This window comes from Halichoeres trimaculatus, unplaced genomic scaffold, assembly GCF_033239565.1.
Source record: "Halichoeres trimaculatus isolate MK-OKI-2021-1 unplaced genomic scaffold, fHalTri1.1 fHalTri1_scaffold_10, whole genome shotgun sequence".
Lineage (NCBI taxonomy): Eukaryota > Metazoa > Chordata > Actinopteri > Labriformes > Labridae > Halichoeres > Halichoeres trimaculatus.
Window position 1 is genome coordinate 31,494,872 of NW_027437187.1, and position 16,717 is coordinate 31,511,588.

Sequence of the window (16,717 nt, forward strand, 5' to 3'; positions counted from 1 at the left end):
AAAACATTCCTGAGACAGAAGAGGAAACAGTCACGTGATACCCTGATGAGACGAGGCATTGAACTCGTCGGAGGCTGCTGATTGGTTCTCAGGCACTTAAGGTTCAGTTTGATGCACTTTGTGCAATCATGACCGTCGGTTTGTTTACGTCCCAACGGCAGAAGAAGAGCTGAGGGGCTACTGAGGACCTCCACAGAACGGTAAGGCTGCATCACCAGACTTGTGCTCCCAGTCGTACTGGTGGTACTGGTCGAACTGGTCTGGCTGGGTGCTGCTGCTCAGGCTGCCAATGTCTCTGTCAATGATCTCATTCACTGCAGAAAAATAAAGCAGAAAGAATCACTTTTTCAATTATCTGTGCAGTGATTTTCGAGCAGGAATGAAAAGAAACAACATACAAACTTGAATCTTTATTGCAGTTTCTTGTTCTGCCACAGGAGGGAGCAGCTGGACACAGACTGCAGCTAAAATAAGTTGCACAAAACTTTTCATTTAATCCTCTCTAATACACTCACATCACTGTGTTTGGAAGCTGTTTGTGACTGTCTCTACTATTTCATCTGTTTGTTACTTTACCTAACTTGGAATTATAACCCAGTTCCTGTAGTTTAGTTTGTGTGTTCTTAGTGAAGGTGAGAGGTTGTTTTTATTATTATTTTTATAGCAGTAGTAAAGAAGCTCTTCTGAGTCTATTTCAACAGCAGCTTCATCTGTGCTCCGTTCAGGCTAAACTTAGCTCAGCTGAGAAACCTGAAGCTCATGAAGTAACAACACAAACAAACTGCCTGTGACCACAACTTCATCTGAGTGAGTGGATCTAAATATGAGGATTTCTCCTTCCAGGACCAAACAGCTGAACCTCACAGACCTCATTTACAGGGTTTTCAAAGCTCCTTTGATATTAAGTCAGGATTTTTTTTTTCTTGTTTTAAAACAGAATACAAAAAAACGGATTTACGTTTGATTTTCTGTGTTTACAATATTTCCAGAATCAGCATACATAATACATTTTATCCTTTACAACTCCTCCTCTCTTCAGTTGATGAGCTGTCAATGATAAATGGCAACATATAACAGCTTCAAAATAACATAACTCGGTCAAAATCGCTGTGAAAAAAAGAAGCAAAAATCGTAGAGAGCAGAAACAGGTGACTGACAATCAAACTAACCACAGTGCTGCCCTGAAGTGTTTGGGAAGAGCAAACAAGACAATGATGCTGAAGTATAAACCAAGCTCTACTCTCCTTTTTTAAGCACCTCTATGTCCACAGGGGGCGCTAAAGTCAACCCAGACAACCCATCGTGCGGGCCCAAAACCGGACCTCCATCTGCTAACCTTCAAATCCACCAATCAATCAGTAATGACTCGTAACAATAACCATTAAACCTGCCGCAGGCCGGGTTTGTCCTACAGGTGTTTTAATCCTCTGAGTGACCTCAGCCTGAGAGGAGACGCACATTTCTGAGGTCAAAGTCAGACTGAAAGGCGAGCAGGAGGAGGAGGGGGTCAGAGCCTCGATGACAGCTGCTGCTCGCCAGCTGAGGCGCTGCAACGAATTTAACCTCCATCTTCATCATTCAGAGCAACAACACACAGACAGAGCTATAATTAACCCAGATCAGAGGGAAACACAATATTCACACACACACAGAGGACCCCCATGTATAAATAACCAACATCACAGGCCAAAGACACACACACTCACACACACACACCTGGGGAGGCCAGCTGCACAGAAAGAACTAAATTCCAGATCTGAATCCCTGGACCAGGTCCCTTGTCTACAAAGAGGAGTCTTCATTTCAGTTGTTAGTTTGTTAAAGTAAAGAGATTCTGACAGATACTGAAAATCTTTCCTCCTGTTTTCAAAGTTATCAATAAAAAAAGGTCTTGATTATATTTTTTTAATAAACAACTTTTACCCCAAATTTCTCATATTAGTCTGAGAACTTGAACATCAATCCATAAAAAACCCAATTTTAACCCGAGAATTCTGATTTTATACAAAAAAATCTGACTTAAATCTAAGGGCTGAAACTTCAACGCGTTAATAAGATTGATTAATTACACTGCAAATTATAGAAATTAATACGATTGACTCGTTGGCTGCCAGTCATTTCCAAAGCATCTTGAACAATCTTTCAAGACCCAAATAATCTTGTTTTCTATGACTATGTAAACACCGAAACTACCGAAGGAGAGTGGACTCTCTTCTTTTATGTCTCTCTTCCTGTGTTTGGTACAAAAAAAAAGACAAAACATACTTTTTTTATCGCATTCATCTCAGTCGCTCTATTCTTTGTTCCTCTCCATGATCTCTGTCGTATTTTCTCACAATCACACCGCTCTTTCTCTCCGAACTACCGCGACACATCCTCAGTTCGTGCGTGTTCTGCCTGAACTTTTCTGACTTGCAGCGTCTCACTTTGCCTCTGTCATCACACATCTTCTCCTCATATCCATGCTGAGCTCTCGTCCAAAGAGAGCACCGCTCTCACCCACAGTAGTTTACGATTATGATTTTGACTGACAAGCTCCTCCAGACCCCACTTGTACAAAAACGTATATTGTAACCCTTAAAAGCCCAACACCTCAAAAAGTAGCCAGAAAATACTGTTTTTTGGGGGGGGAAGTGAGATGTTTATTAACCCTTTTAAGTATATTGCTATATCATTTTGTTTATATGATTTTAGCTTCAAATTTGACAAATTGGGGGGTTTGGCAGTGTACTTTGGTAAAGTTTTTAGTAAATATGCATTATTTCACTGTAGAAAATACTTGTTTTAAAAAAATGAGCTACAATTTCGATACTATTCTTAATGTAACTTTTTAAAATTATCGATGATTTTCCTCTCTAAAAGTGTGTGGATGGTTTCAGGAGAGCAGCCTTTTTGAAAAGGGCACTAACAACTTCAGCTGCCTGTAGCAGAATGATAATCCTCAAGGTGGAACAATTTTAAATTTTCTTACAAAAAAAAAATTCACAGGTTTTTAAGGATTTTATTTTTCATGTTAATGAGATAGAAGTCTTTAAAACTAATTTATGAAATATGATACATTTGGTAATATAGTGTTAAGATTGGCCAGTTGAAAAATATGTGGATTTACACATCTTCTCTTCTTCGTGTATTCATTTGTTTAGTCATGCACTGCAGTTTTGTAATGTCCTAGAATTTAAATTCTTTATTTGGGGACCATGAGCAGATATGAGATTAAATGCAATTATTTAGATTAATTACAAATCCTGTAGTTAATCAGATTAATTTTTTAATCACCTAACAGCACTAATTTTCAATTTAATCCGAGATGTCTGACCCCAATATGAGAATTCTTATTCAGTTTTTTCAGTGTTCATCCTGCTGTTGCTCTCCATACTCACTGCCGATCCCATTGGTTCCTTATTTGGTTGATACTTTTCAGATCACAAATGTAACTAACACAGAACTCCAGGGCACATTCTTATGAAGGGTCTGAAAACAGGATTAATTAATACATCGAGCCTCTTACCATCGTCCAGTGTGATCTCCTGGAGGCCCAACGATCCCAGATTCGGCTGGTCTTCAGGTTCCTGCTTGATACCTAAAGCTCCTCCCGCGACAGGGAGCAGACAGTCTTTTTGGGAATCAGCAGGGACCACGAAGGCTCTTCTGGGTCCAAGAGAGGAAGAGTGCACCCTCTGAGGAGGGATGGTGAAGGTCTGAAGGGGCAACGAAGAGGCCAGTGGAGGCATTGTGGAGATCCGAGGAGGAACTGAGGAGGTCTGAGGAGGGACGGTGAAGGTCTGAGGAGGCATTGTGGGGATCTGAGGAAGAACTGAAGTGGTTTTGGGAGGTAGGGCGGAGGTCTGAAGGGGGATGCTGAAGGTCTGAGGGGGATTAAAGGTCTGAGGGGGTGCAGAGGAGGAGAGATGAGGGATGGAGGAGGAGTGAGGGAACATTAAAGATGGAGTGGGGTGACTCTGGGAAGGAGGGCCACAATGCACGGGGATGTCGCAGGAGTCATAATAAACCAGGTCTGGGACTCGCTCAGAGGAGGTGGGGCAGTAGCCAGGTGGATTGTGGGACAAGCAGTCCGTCTCCCATCTCTCCTGTTTGATTTGAGCGGGGAGGTGACGTCTAACCGCCGGCAGGAAGGTGAAGCTGTGCGTAAGACTTCTTCTTCTCTTTCCGTTGGAGACGTAGAACTGGACCTGGACTGGGTCTTTAGTCTTCTTATTGTACGGAGGAACCTCAACCACGATGCTGGACTAAAACACAGAAACAGAGACGTGAGGAAAGCATCACAGGGACTCCTTGTTCAACCTCAGATGCTAAGAGTCAAAAAGTTCCTGTTTACTCCATTTTTATACTTCCTGTGAAATCCTGAGAGATTAAGCTCAGCTGGGGGGTCAAGATCTCTCACTGAGTCAGAAAAAAAACTAACACGTTGCTGTGAGACTGACAGGAAGTGATGAAGAAAGATGCACAGACGGGCTGAAGTTAAAGAGGATGAGCTCCTTCTTTTTTTTTCTCAAACATCTCCGTTATTTATATCTTCGTCTGATTCGTTTCCCCATCCTGTTGCATCACACGACAGTCACAGAAATAAAAAAGCGTCTCTTTCTTTTTTAATCCATGACCACATGTATTTATGTTTTAGATACTTACTCCTCTGCTTTTTTCAGGCACAATTTTGGCGTCTATTTCCCACAGTGACCTTCCATCTGAGGGAACAGAACAGGTCACAGGTTAAATTAAAGCCGGTGAGATGTGGGACATGAGAAACTCTGAGGGAGATAAACAAACACAAACTGATCTGACCGGGTCCCTTCTCCAGGAAAATAACTCTGGACTGTGTGGTGATGTTTGAGCCGGTGATGAGCAGCTCCTCTCCTCCGTCCACGGAGCAGCTGGTGGGGCTGAAGCTCTCCACCTGAGGAAGCTCCTGACCCGATCGCTGGGCTGAAAGACAAGAATTCATGTTTCAGATCAGGTCTGTGGTTTCTCTGTGATGGGGTTGGTACCAGCTACAGGAAAAGGAAATTTACTTCAATGATTAAGATCTGTTTTTGTCAGTTTGAAGCAATACCTCAAACTTCTTTAACTTCCTCCTTTTCTGGCCGCTACACTTATCTCAACATGTGGTTACATTCATGCAGATAAAAACCATGAACTTCTTAAGTTTTTTCGCTGTAAGTTGCACAAAATAGAGCTGACTTTTCTACAGTGATTCTTCCCAAGGCGTGCATTTGTTTTGGAAGCAAGTGAAAGAAAGCAGATCTTTTTAACAATTTGTAACGGCTCCCAATTTTCACGTTCATATCAATCAAAGGCTCATTTATGAAGGATACGTTTCCTCAGACCTGGCAAACAAACTAAGTAACCAGCAATTTTTAATGCTACCCACCACCAGGTGCTTCAAGGACTGTCTGTAAGATGTAACTTGTGGGATGGTATGAACATTATCACAAAAAAGCTTAACCTGTGTTTAAGCCCATACTCTTCACTCCCCAGTCCAGTGCCGGCTGTGGTGGTTTCGTCCCTATACTGTAAATAGAGTGGATAGCGTGGCTCCGTCATTTACCATTGTACAGTTTTGAAGCCAAAATACCCCTGTCACAGGCGCCGCCATTGTGCAGCCAGAGTCTACGCAGTAGAGGCTATGAGGGATTCTGGGAGAATCTGAGTGGAGCTGGTGACAAGAACAATAATATTTTTTTCTTTCAAGAGTCTAATCTCTTCTTGGCTCTCCCTCCCAACATATTTTACAATCCCCCCCAAAAATGTACGGAAACGGCAGTTGTCAATCGTCATTAAACATGACATAGAGCCTCATTTTTAACCTCTTATAACAAATGAAAGCAACACTTTTCAGAAAAAAGGAGACATAAATACAAGGTAGCCCAATAATATCTTCAAATCACCACAACAATCAGATGTGAAACATTTCTATGAGGTGTAATTAAGTTTTTAACGTTTGACCATAGCCCATCTGGAATGACTGGGGAGATGGATTTTTTTTTATTGTACTGCAGCCAGCCACCAGGGGGAGCAGTTTGTGTAGCGACCTTACTTCAAGCTGAATAAGATTACGTCCATTTCTTTTTTACAGTCTACGGTGTTGTCGAAGAAACTTTGGGTCTATGTGTCCAATGTGGATCTGTGCTCTCTAGGGATGGGTACCTTTCAAATTTGCAACGATACGGTACTGATACCCGGTATCTGGCAATCAGTACTCTATGGTACCAATTTTAATAAATATTAATTTGTTTAACAATAGCTTCTCAAAGTTTTTCGATGTAACATATTGATTCCTCAATATATAAATTTGCAATGCTGTGTTTATGTCCAGCATGGAAAATCACCTACTCTTCCACTCCCTCACAGTAACAAGGATGTGTTAGGTATCCAAACATGGTACCTTTTGATTTTACGTGAATCAGTACTCGGTACAACAGACGGAATTTGGTCGGTACCTACAAAAGTACCAAATTTGGTACCCATCCCTAGTGCTCTGCTGAGAAAGTCTGACCTGATCACAGATACTGAGAAATAGTGTTTGGAAATAACACATTTTCGGGCTGATAACCTCATTTAAATTGAGTATTATGAACAGGAGAGTATTAAAAGTGAGACTATTTAGAAAGTCCTCACTGAACTGTTCTTTCAAGAAGATGTTCTGTCTGGAATTTGCTCCTCACCGACTTGAAGTTATCAAAACCACAAGATTTGAATGTTGCTGAGTTAAAATAACAGGTAACTTACAGCACTCCACAGGAGCCGACACCGTCTGCAGCCACAACACGCGGCCGTCCGGCTGAGGGATGGCGACCCTGAACACGATTCGCACCCTCGTGTTCTTCCGTCCGATGTCTGTCTCCCCTTTCTTTAACTCGATGTCGGCGTTACGAAGTTTCAAGATACCGGCACAGTCGATGCTGGAAAACAAAGCATTGTAATGTTTGAATGTTTTTCGCAGAGCTTTTGTGGAGCCAAGTTCTTCTTTTCCAAACTTCTTTTCTTTGTGTTGAGTTGAACTTTTACCTGGCAGACATGTTGTTCTCTGGAAGCAGAGGGATCTCCAGGACTTTAGTGCTGCCCATTAGCTTCTCCTGGCAGCTGGTGGTGACCATCTTCCCCGTCACTCGGTGGACCAGGTAGAAGGAATGAGGCCGGAGGTAGCGGTCGTCCGCCGTCCCGATGAACAGCAGCAGGCTGACGGGCTGCTCGCTGTATCCTGTCAGCTGGAGACACAAATTCAACAACACACGTGTGATGTACAGCTGCCAACACTCTTGGCAAACATGTCAGATTGATTTGTCGAAACTCCGGGAGGTGATGCATCATTGTGCCCTGTCTCAAAGTGTGACAAATTCCTCCAAGGGTGAGACAATTAAAAGGTCGAATGTGAAAGTGTAAAACCAGTGAGGCTTTTTCATTCTGACGGGTGAATGCTGTTCATATTTGAAGTTACTTCCAAACTTGTGAGATGAAACAAGCCAGCTATACGTTAAGACAAGACAGTTATTACGCAACTCAGACCTGGGTTATTATTTTTTTACACTTTTTGTGAGTCTCCAGCAGCTTTAACCCCTTGTTTTCTTATTTTTCTGCTCTGTTCTCTTTGATCCTGTGGAAGTGTCCGAGGATTGCACACTCAGGAAAAATAAAATCCTCACCCTGCAGTCGTGAGCAGGACTTTCAGTTTCCTGTGTAACCCAGCAGCACTGTGACTTTTTACACATCTACAGCAGGAAGCTCAGCTGGCTTTAGCAGCAGCCTGAGAATGTGACACCCAGAATAGCCCTGCTGGTGTCCGTTACACTCCAGGCCTTGGTGGAGCTTAACTTGCCTCGGCCTGCCTCTGCTCTCTGATCCAGACGATCCACGAGGCCGTTCACATCAGCAAAACACAACCTCGGCCTTTAATGCGGCCGCACTGGATCATCGCTGTGCACTGCTGGAAGCCTATCAGGAGTTTCAGGTCATGTAATGTGAAAACATTTTGTTTTCTGGGGGCAGGGCGACTCATTCAAACACTTTTTAGGAGTTATTTGGAAAAAAAAAATCATCATTTTATTCCAGAGTGAAAAGGATGAAAAGATTGCTCAGATTTGATCGATGATTTTTGTTTTGTGAGTGCATAACTTGGGCTAGAAAACACAACCCTGCTCCAGGATCTACAGCCCCAGACTTTTAGAAATCTTAAAAAAAAACCCTGCTGTAGTAATTTTGCATAAATATCTTATCAACGATGCAGTTTGACCTTCTATTCATCCATACAGCAGCTGCTCTCAAGCCTAGGCGTGTTTCTAACGGCGCTACCCCCACACACAGAAAAGGGAAGTTATTATTCAAATGTTTTTGTTGAGCTGTTTTTAAGGGAGACACGCAGAGCAAGGAGGACAGCATCATCTGTGACTGCCCTTCATGCAAAGGTCACAAAATGCCCGGTGAGCATGAAGGATTTACATTTTTAGGCACAGATAGAGATTATGGAGATGGAGTTTATTTGCTTTTTAAATGCTGCCCTGAAAAAAACATCAGTACTTGAATGTTTGTGTTTATTGGTCGTTTGTTTCAGATGTTCCGCCTCGAGCTCTGAGACCAAACCTAAAAATCTAATTTAAATACTTAATTCCGATTGGTCCAAAAACCCCAATCAACGGAGATAGCCAATCACAAACATCATATTAAATCAACCCACAGAGAGGAGTCAATGTGTTTTTCGTCTGCCTGTTGACACTGGAAAAAACACCCAAGCGGCAGCCTCCGGTCTGAGAATATGAGACAATGCGGAAGTGCTAAAATCTGCTGTTTCTGGAGTGTTCGCTTGAGGCTGGCTCAGGAAGTAGCGGAAGTCATATACACACCAAGCCAAAAAAAAGCCATTTTCAAAGTAGAAATTAACCTATTTACAGCCTGGTTCAAAAAACGTCTCCTGTCTGAGTCGTTAATTTTACTACCGGCACCCACTGTATGGGGGTGAATTTTTTTCTAACGCGGCCGTTCAGAGGATATTAAGATGGCAAGCTCCCCCAATAAGAGGCAAAGCTGAGAGTCATGTGACAGCCAGCGCCCTATGGCTGTAGGCGAGGCCCTTGCCACTACCAATATGGCCGCTATAGCTGATGTGCTTCATTTTCAGTTTCAGTAACAGACGGGTGACGTCGGCCAGACTATGTCCATGTTTTATACAATCTATGGTCACACCTTAACGACGGGATGTCCCGTATTTGCAGCCTTGATGGAGCCTCGGCTGCCCTCCGTCTCGTAGTGCGCCCTGTGGTAGGATCTGGGCTGGACCTCCATCTTCAGCTCACACTGGTCAAACTGGCTGGGCAGAGGCCAGTCCAGAGGAGGGGGCGACGAGGCCCTGGAGGCAGAAACAACATAGATGTAAGGAATTAGAGGGAGCTCACAACACCCCTAAAAGTTGTGTATCTCTGAGCTAATTTCAGGTCTCCCCTAAGAATCTTTCCTTTGAGTCAACTCGCTATTTTTAGCATGCTAACTCAAGGAGCTGCTGCAGAAAGCTGTTTAGCTTAGCAGACAATGAAAGCACCAAAGCAGCCAGGTGAGCAGTTGTTCCTGTTTCAAGCGAAACCGCTGCAGGCTTTAGTAGCATATGTAGCATTCAGTGATCTTATCAAGCGCTCCAACAAAAGATGAAAAAGCACATTCTCTTCGAGAAATTTTAAACAATGATCCCTGCAGATACGGACTTTCATTCAAATGTTTTTTTTTTAATGCTGTGACCATGACTGACATCAAATTTACCTGCGTGATTATTTTTTAGACCCCACACGTTAAAAACTGATGAAAACTTTAACCTCAGCTCACGAGCCCACCTGAACAGAGGAGGGTTTCCAGGTTTGGGTTTGTTCCAGCTGAAGTGGGATGGCACCTGGAGGAACAGCTCAGCCAGACCATCCTGATCACGTCCCTCCTCCCCGGGGGACTCCAGCCCTGGGTCACCCTGTCCAGCGAGGAGTCCCAGCTGGGTCCCTGATGTCCTCCTGGTCTTTGAAGGGACATCCAGCTCCTGGTAGCTGGACATCAGGAGGGGTCCGAGGACGCCGGCGGGGCTTCCCACCCAGTTGTCATCTGTGATGCTGCCTCGTGGGGATGCTCCAGGCGTAGGGCTGGGGGAGTGGTGAGGGGAGGGCGAGCGGGCGTGGGGGTCAGCACTGGAGTGGCGTCGCTTTCCGCAGGGAGAGGTGGGTCTGGATGACGGTCTGAGGGAAAATTTCAGGGTTAGTTTGTGAGAATTCAAAGACATTAAACCCACTTTTAACTAAAAAATTAAGTTGACTTTAAACATGTGCTATGAAGGTGATGCACCTGGAGGTGGGTCGGCGGTTCAGCCAGCTCTCCTCCGTCACACTGGTGCGAGGGGAGTGACATGGTGACTGACGCGGCGACTGATGAGGTGACAGCACCGGACTGAAGGCCATAGGATGCTGGTACTTCTGCTGCCACAGTTCCACCCCAAAAGCCCCGCCCCCACAGCCCGGAGACCCCATGGGCGATCCAGCAGGTGATCCCAGGGCGAGGCGGGCGGCGTCACGCAGCTCCCCTTCTACGTCATCGTAGACATGGGAGAAAGACTCACAGGAGGAGAGGTCTGACATCCAGCTCCTGGAGGAGAGGCTGCTGCAGGGGCTTGGGCAGAGCGCCTGGTCTCTGTAGCACGGGTCCAAAGGCAGATAGAGCTGGCCTCTAGACCAGGACGCCTCAGGGTAACCCCCTTCTGCTCCACCAACCGCCAAACCTGCCTGACTACTCTCAGGCTCCACATGGTTGTTGGGAGCTATGGAGGTGATCTGGATACTTGGGGGGTCAAAGGCTCTGGGGTTCCCCTGGAGCCCGTATTGGGGCCCCTGATTCTGATAACCCACATGCTGGTAGTCCTCTGAGGAGGGGAGACATGGAGGTTGACTCTGCAGCTGGATGACGGGCTGCTCCGTCAGAGCCTGGGTGGAGGCGTTTGGCGTCCTCACATTGAGATCTGCACCTGTGAGGTGTGAGAGGAGATCCAGCATGTAAATCAGGAGAGGGATGATTTGGTTTGCAAACACGCTCGCAGTCTGGGATCTGATTCTGACTGTTAAGATTCATCGTCTGCAGACTGGTTCATAAAACTGTTTTATTACAGAAGAAGACGACCCCCAAATATCAACCAGCTTCACCCATAGAAACATACAGAAAGTGTGGTTCAGAGTTCACCTCTAGCACCTTGAGGTTAGGTTGACCACCAGGGTTTTATTATTTGGGTCTACAATAAATATCCTGATGTCGTTGCTTGCAAAGATTTAATACTGCAGGGTTTTTTTTTTTGTTCAGATCATTATAAACCTATTAAAAAATCATTGAATTTTAAAAGTCTCTGTAAAATGCATACACGTGGTTAGCTTAGCAAGCTACACATTTCACGGTGGTTATAAATGTGTTATAGTTGACCTGAAACCACTTGTCGGGTTATTTATTTTCAAAATGTTGCCAATATATATGTCAGAAGCATCTATATAATTCTATGGTTCATAACTTGTATTAAACACAAAAGCCAGTAACCAATGTAGAGAATGACTTTCACTGAGAAGCTTTTTTTAAGGAGTCAGACCTGAAAAAATTGAGCCCTTTTCTGAAAAAAAAAAAAAAAAAAAAAGGTTTTTTTTTTCGTTCTTTCTTTTTGTTTTTGTTTTTTTTTCAGAGCTCAGGCTTTTTTTTTTTACAAAACTAAAACTTTCTGTCGTTTTTTTCCATGGTACTTTGATTTTTTTCTGTTGTGTTTAAACTTTTAATCATACATTTAGATGTTTTTGTTTTTTAGATTTTTGACTTTATTTGAGAATCATATTATTTTACAGATTTGTTTTCACTAAATCTGTATAATATATATATAAATATATATAAATATATATAAATATATATAAATATATATATATATATATATATATATATAAATATATATATATATATATAAAAATATATATATATATATATATATATATATATATATATATATATATATATATATATATATATATATATATATATATATATATATATATATATATATATTGTCCTTTGGAATTCTGATTTTATTCCTAGTTCAGTTTTTTCAGGCCTTACTTTTCAGTGTTTTTCCCCCCAACTTCTGACTTTTGCAACAAAGTTTAAAATTTTCTAAGTCTACTTCTTACTTTTTCCAGAACACTAACTTTTGGGTTTTTTTTCTTCTTTTTTTAAATTCTATTTTTTTTTTCTTCTTTTTTCAAATATTATTTTTTAGATTTTTCTTGAGAATTTGACATTTTTCTCAAAAGTGCAAACATTTTCCACATTCCTTTTTTTTTTTTTTTTTTTTTAACTTTTTTTATTTTAAAAGATATAAGTCCTATCTGTCAGAGCTTCTTCATAGTGTTTTTTTTTATTTTTCCTCTCAAGATGTTCATTTACCAATTACTGCTCACCCTCAGTGAGTTGTGTGGATTCTATTGATTGTATTTATTATTTATGCTACATAATGTGCACACTTGGAGTACATTACCAGTAATGTCATGTCTGCTCTGATATTGGACCGCAGCAGCAAGAGTACGGTACTTTCTGCAACAGCAGCAGTTCACAGCTCATAACTGAACTAACTGTGGTGACAGATTATCCCCAAAAGTTCACAAAGTTCATTCACACAGCTGCACACCCCCGCCGTCACAACCCGACTAATAATACCCCTCTTTCTCGCTCACACACCTCGGGCATGCTGCATGCAAAAGAAAGCATCAGAGCAGCAACTCTGATCTGCTTCAACAGCTCCTGCTTTACAAATATTAACCCTCAATGTGCTGCAAGGATGAGTAACACTTGATGCCACGTTTGCCCTCCCGCCTTTGGGGGCTGAGTGCAAGGGGGAGAGGGGGGGAGATGTTCGCCGCAGGCCAGGAAGTAAAACGTGCAAACAGACAGACAGGCTGGGCGTCATGCTGTCTGAAACACACAAGCTCCTTTTATTTGTGTATCTATTGTAACAATCTATACAGCTGTTGCTCCATTTATGTATCTGTTTTATTACCCTGTTTACTGTTGAAAGACAATACGCTGGTTGTTTTTGCCTCGATGGTAAATTGCAGACCTCCTCAGTTCTTCATCAGCTGCAGCCCTAAGCCTTTTTAAAGTGGTTAAAATCAGGCAGTTTGACAAGACACTGAACTGAAATATAAAGTAAAAGCAGTTCACTGTGTCACACATAATGGGTTATAAATGAAAATCTGACACAAAAAGTTTAAAATAAAAAGCTTCAGTGCAAACACAGGGTGTTTGATTCTGAAAATCAACCCAAATGTTGTAATGATGTTTAAGTGCAGACTTCCTGTCTTGTCTGATTGTGTTTCAGGGTGTAGCAGAGAAATAAATATCTGCTGTGGAGAATAGGGTTGCCAGATCTGAAGCCAGTGGAAATTAACACTTGACTAGACTTAAAATTTACATAAACAAACAGAACTTGAAAATGAAATACCTGTAATGTCTGGAGAAGCCAGGCATGTAAAGCGCTTTAAAGAAGCTCTATAAAAGAGCCCTGACATAAAAATAATAAAGAAAAACGATGTTTAAAGCGGTTTTGTAGTAATTACCTTTTAGAAATTAAATATAAGGAAATTATTTTTAATTTCCTGACAGGCTGATTGGTGCTGATACTAACTGGTAGATTTAATATGACCTGGTCATATTAATCAATGATTCCATGTGTCTACACATTAAAAACATGCAAATGTCCCACTTCACGTCACATACGAGATGTTATTTTCAAATACACACTTGTAAATCCAATTATCCAAAACTACACAATCCTCTGAGGCACAATTTGCTGTAACTGAATCAGCGTAACGCTAAAAGGATTAATCAATTAACTGATTCTTCACTCTGCAGAAAATACTGCCACAACTAGCTTCACTTTTTGAACCTTGTGTGTATTTGCTGAATTAAATGTCAGATAGTCATGAACTTCAGCAAAGGTTGCATAATTACGGTTCATTCACAGATAATTCCCTCTAATACTATATATAATGGCCTCTTGCTGGGATTTTCTGGTTATTGCCCCTGCTTTTTTTTTTGGCACTGCCTCAGTTACCACATATAACCAAAAAAACTCACAAAACTGAACTAAGACATTGAGAAATCAAAAGTAAACATGCAAATCCTCATTAAAACCCATTCAAAATTAACTGTACTTAGAACTTAGAAATACAACAACAACACAGGTTTAATTGCATAAATGACAGCTAACGTTAGCAACCAGCATTATTGCTGCAACTTATTCACAGCCTGCCATTAATCGATTGAAACTACCGTTAACTGATTAACAATGGCTGTTCATACGGAGTATACTTTCTGTTTGTTTCAATAGCTAAATATTAGGCAAAAAACGACACTTCTTCACCTTTTGATACACATTTTAAATTCGTCTTCATTTATCAATAGACAGCTGTAACTGTCACGTCGTCAGTAGTAAGTGAAACAAGACTTCCGGTTCATATTTTCAAAGTAAAAGAAAACTCCACCAAGGTGAGACCTTTCATTAATGTCAGATTAATTCTAATATTTTTTTAGATTTCTGTTCATTATTGTGACGTTAAGTTTCTTCTTCTTTTTTTTGTATTGTTTTGGGTTTTTTTTTGATAAATATTTATCGTTTTGTTTTTTTATGTTTAAGTTTTGAAAACACTCAAAAATATGTTACTTGTCAGGGCAAATCTTGAAATGTATGGCGTTATAAATTAAATAGATGTCTAAAATATATCATCATATTTTAAATAATGATTTGAAATACAGAATGTGAATGACTATCTACAAATATGAAAATACGAAAAAGAGTCAGTCAGTGGACTCTGTTATTTTGTCTATTATTCATTGACTCTATAAATGGTGGTTTCGGTATTTCAAAGTAGCTCTTTTCTGTTACTGAACATGAACGAAAGCTCTTTGTTGTCACAGATCTTGTGTTTACATTTTTTTAATTATTACAAAAACATAACAGCTGGTTTAAACAGCCCTTCTTGGACCTTCGACCTGCAAAAATGGAAATCCACCCTACACAAAAAAAAAAAAATTACTTATACAAACATTTGCTAGAAGTACAGGCTTTGAAATCAGCAGTTAAACTTGTCACTTGACTCAATTCATGTACATTGAATAGCTATTGACCCTTATTTTGAAGGCACCATAGCTAACATCCGGTGTCACCTTGTAATTGTCGGTCACTTCAAAGAGTGACAAATTGTAAACTAACGTTGCCAAAATGACACGTACCTGCTGTCTGCCTGCCGTCCTCCTCAAAGATGAGTCTGAAGTCCAGCTCCTCTGCGCAGCTTAGTGTGGACATTGAACCGGAGACACGTTAAATGTCCTTAGAGGCAGCCGTTAAAACCGACCTGTCTGTCTCTAAAACTGACCTGTCTCACTCACTTCCATCCGACTGAAAGCAGAACTCTTGTTCGAACTGGAGCGAGAGCAACACGTCGACCAATCCTCCGACTAAAAGTTGTTCCCTGACATGGACACGGTGGTTAAAAACGCCTCCGTGCTCGATCGTAAAAGCGTAAAAGTCCCATTATTGTGAGAAGTTGTTGTGTTCGCTGTTTCTGTTCGGTTGCTGCGAGTTTTAACTCTCCTCCAGGTTGATCCTAATGATGCGTTCAAGGACTTCATGTAAACATGTAGAAGTCAGGAAACGAGGGAACTGTTACTGTTCAGGCAGTTGTTGAAGTTCTTGGGTTTTTAATATTTTTTAGTAATATTATCAGATAAGGGCAAAAAAACCCCACATTTTTTTGGTATTCACTTTGAAGACCATTACCACAAACCCCAACCTGTTACGTAGCAGCTCAAGAATGGAAAAAGCTCCCATATCATGTCGATCAAGATAAGAACATTTTAAAATAAGTTATAATGAAATATCTTACCTAATTTTATTTTCTTTCTTTTCTGATATTACTTCTGTAATTTACACATTTAACACACGATTTTTTATGCTTTTGATATAATTGTTTTTTTTTTTTTAACTCTATAAGGAGTTGACAGAGCTATACGAATAAACCTGCCTTCCACGTTCGTTAAATTCAGAAGTCACCAATATATTCTAAATTTTATTTTGTTTTGTTTGGATGCTCGTCAATGATAATAAATTTAATATTTAATCATCTTAGTTATCAAATTGATGGGTTTCACTGTTAAATTTGATACGATAAACCAGAACTTTAAAATGAAGACAAATTCAAAAACTATAAACCAATCTTGACGATTTTCTAGCGAACAAAGATTTATATTAAGTAATTTAACCTTAAATACTTTGTTGCGTTTAAGTCCACAGTGGCTTTTGCGTGTGACCGCAAGAGCCCCAGCTCTCATGAACGCACCATTATCAGGCTCGGTTGGTGACGTCAGTGGCTGGGTGTCAACGTATCTCCGGTTCAAATCAGGACTTTTAATCAGGCTGCGTGTAAACGAGACAGAGGTAGAAAAGGTACACAGCTTGAATACACGAGATGAGGCAAAAAAAATAATAATAATAATAATAAAAAAATAAAATAAAATAAAACGTTTGGTCAAATATTGAAGCCGATATTTTGACCTTATTGTTATCATGACAAACTGACAGGTGTTTTTCTTTTCAGGCTTGACTACTCTTTTAGACCCTTATAAGCGACTCTTTCATTTTCTTGTTGCTGAATACAATTTTAGA

The 16,717-nt window shown here is 41.0% G+C and overlaps 1 protein-coding gene across 1 annotated transcript; it reads right to left on the reverse strand.

Moving 5' to 3' along the window:
- Nucleotides 1–19: 19 nt before the first annotated feature.
- On the reverse strand, nucleotides 20–15,712 carry LOC141796079 (nuclear factor of activated T-cells, cytoplasmic 3-like). The gene is made up of 10 exons (XM_074676975.1): nucleotides 15,286–15,712; nucleotides 10,324–10,996; nucleotides 9,831–10,217; nucleotides 9,193–9,355; nucleotides 7,024–7,223; nucleotides 6,745–6,917; nucleotides 4,801–4,941; nucleotides 4,648–4,703; nucleotides 3,509–4,247; nucleotides 20–314 (listed from the first exon to the last, which is right to left on the reverse strand). The coding sequence occupies exons 1-10, from the start codon at nucleotides 15,356–15,358 to the stop codon at nucleotides 178–180; spliced, it is 2,742 nt and encodes a 913-aa protein (XP_074533076.1). The 5' UTR covers nucleotides 15,359–15,712; the 3' UTR covers nucleotides 20–177.
- Nucleotides 15,713–16,717: the final 1,005 nt, after the last annotated feature.

What these genes read in the sequence shown, in the direction of transcription:
- LOC141796079 (XM_074676975.1), bottom strand. Translation starts at nt 15,358, where the DNA reads ATGTCCACACTAAGCTGCGCAGAGGAGCTGGACTTCAGACTCATCTTT. An exon ending in GGACGGCAGGCAGACAGCAG is followed by an intron (nt 10,997 to 15,285) that starts GTACGTGTCATT and finishes CACACCTCACAG; the next exon opens with GTGCAGATCTCAATGTGAGG. An exon ending in CGGGACATCCCGTCGTTAAG is followed by an intron (nt 7,224 to 9,192) that starts GTGTGACCATAG and finishes TTGTGTCTCCAG; the next exon opens with CTGACAGGATACAGCGAGCA.